Below are 1,851 nucleotides of genomic sequence, written 5' to 3'. Positions count from 1 at the left end.
AACGGCCACACGTGGTTCACACCGCTCAATTTGTGTTGTCTACATATTTGGCTTGAATATTCGTCACATGCGAGGAGCGTGTGAGGACGTGTAAGGTAAAGAGTCTGCAATCTGCATCGATAAAAAAAAACTGACAATAGTAAGGTGGGTTACTCTCCATATATGGGTGGTGTGTTGAATAGAAAGATATATAGTCACCCTAATTGGCTACGCATGTGTCACTTTTCCTTTGGCAGCATTGTTCCATATTTCATCTCATTCATGCATGTTTTAGGGGTGGTAGAAGATACCAACTTCTTTAATAGATTAAACTTTATTTATTTTAGATAATTTATTTATTTTAGATAATGTGACTATTCAATTCCTTTCTACCTTGAATTAAGAAATAGTTAGGCTAGATCTCCTTCTTGTTAATTACAGCGACTTAATAATGTTAGCAGGACCACCAGAGGTCCACAAAGAGGTCAAGAATAGTAAACCATACTTTCTTGCCACCAATTACCATTGTCAATGACGAACATTCAACCACAAAAAAGGTACATTGTTAAACCTAAAAACAATTTTTTACGCAACACAATCAACAAATACTACAAGAAATATGCATAAACATACATCTCGAGACCTCAACATATCCCACGCCTTCCTTGGTTTTGTGATCATCAAAATACGTATTTTCTTTGTCCTCATACATAAACATGAACATCCATTGAAAGAGAAGAGCCAATACAAACGACTTATCTTTCTTTGTCTTTTTTCTCTTTTTCGAACCGTTACGCTAACCGCCACCAAATGTTAGTCGCGTCGCCACTACCTAATGAGTTTCCGGCTTTTTTTTCACGGACATATCAGCCGCTGAAGCTGGTGCAGGTGCTGGTGAATCTTCAGCACACAGTAGGCCGATGACAAGATCGGTGAAGGCACTGATAATGTCCTTGTGCGCGTGTGTCGGATTGAGCGAAAGGTAGCACAAGAGAAGCTCATGTAAATACTCCATGTCATCGCTTTTAGCATGAACATGATCACCTGCCGATATATGATCTCGATTCGCTTCGAGCATTTCCTCCATCGAACGCCGAAAATCCATGTAAGGGTTTGAGGAATACTTGGGAACTCGCACGCCTTTGGTGACCAACATTCTTTTGTGAGAAGACTTGGGTTTGGTGGTGGTGTCTGGAGACTCGACGATGGAGTTGGATTGTCCCGGGGAGGAGAAGAAGAAGCGTTGAGAGGCGAAGATGGTGGCGAAATCTGGAGGGGAGTACTGATCGGCGTCTGATTCGTCGGAGGAGTTGTAGAAGTGATCGTCGGCGGAGGAGGAGGAGGCTATGAGGGATTTGAAGGTTGAGTGATCTGATGATGAGTTCACCAAGTTGAAGTCAGGGTAGAGGGAGTTGAAGTTCTTGATGATAAGAGATGTACATGTGGTGGTAGAGGGACGTGGTGGCTGGTTTTGGTGGTCTAATTCGTTTGAGGCTTGATCCGGTGGAGCTTGGATTGTGGGTAGGCATTTGATGAAATTAGGGAAGCAGTGGAAGTTCTTGCATAGGATTTTAGACATGGTTTTTGAGAGAGAGGGAGGAGGGTGTGCTGGTTATATTTGTGAGTTATGGAATATGGGTTAGCTGAATGAGTGCTGGAGGTAAAATAAACGGTGGGATGATAAGTTGGCTTTTATTTGGGGAGAGAGAGAGAGAGCACTGCAAAAGTCCGAAAGGACAGGGAGAGAAGGGTGGTGAGAATCGTGAGATTTTCTTGTCTTTTGTTCTCTCTTTAATTGTTGGTCCGACCAAACAAGAAAGGTTCTCTCTTTGTTTTGTTCTATTTCTTCGTACAATAATATATTTATAACAA

At 42.0% G+C, this 1,851-nt stretch overlaps 1 protein-coding gene across 1 annotated transcript; it reads right to left on the bottom strand.

Annotated features, from left to right (window-relative positions):
- Window positions 1–378: 378 nt before the first annotated feature.
- LOC137736460 (transcription repressor OFP16-like) lies at window positions 379–1,627 on the bottom strand. Its single transcript, XM_068475726.2, has one exon. It carries the CDS (start codon window positions 1,556–1,558, stop codon window positions 812–814), a length of 747 nt encoding a protein of 248 aa, XP_068331827.1. The 5' UTR covers window positions 1,559–1,627; the 3' UTR covers window positions 379–811.
- Window positions 1,628–1,851: the final 224 nt, after the last annotated feature.

This window comes from Pyrus communis, chromosome 13, assembly GCF_041283825.1.
Source record: "Pyrus communis isolate YQ-2024b chromosome 13, ASM4128382v1, whole genome shotgun sequence".
Lineage (NCBI taxonomy): Eukaryota > Viridiplantae > Streptophyta > Magnoliopsida > Rosales > Rosaceae > Pyrus > Pyrus communis.
The sequence above is the reverse complement of the archived record's forward strand: the minus strand, read 5'-3'. Positions and strand labels throughout refer to the sequence as shown.

Excerpts from the sequence above, each read along its gene's own strand:
- LOC137736460 (XM_068475726.2), bottom strand. The coding sequence starts at position 1,558 with ATGTCTAAAATCCTATGCAAGAACTTCCACTGCTTCCCTAATTTCATC.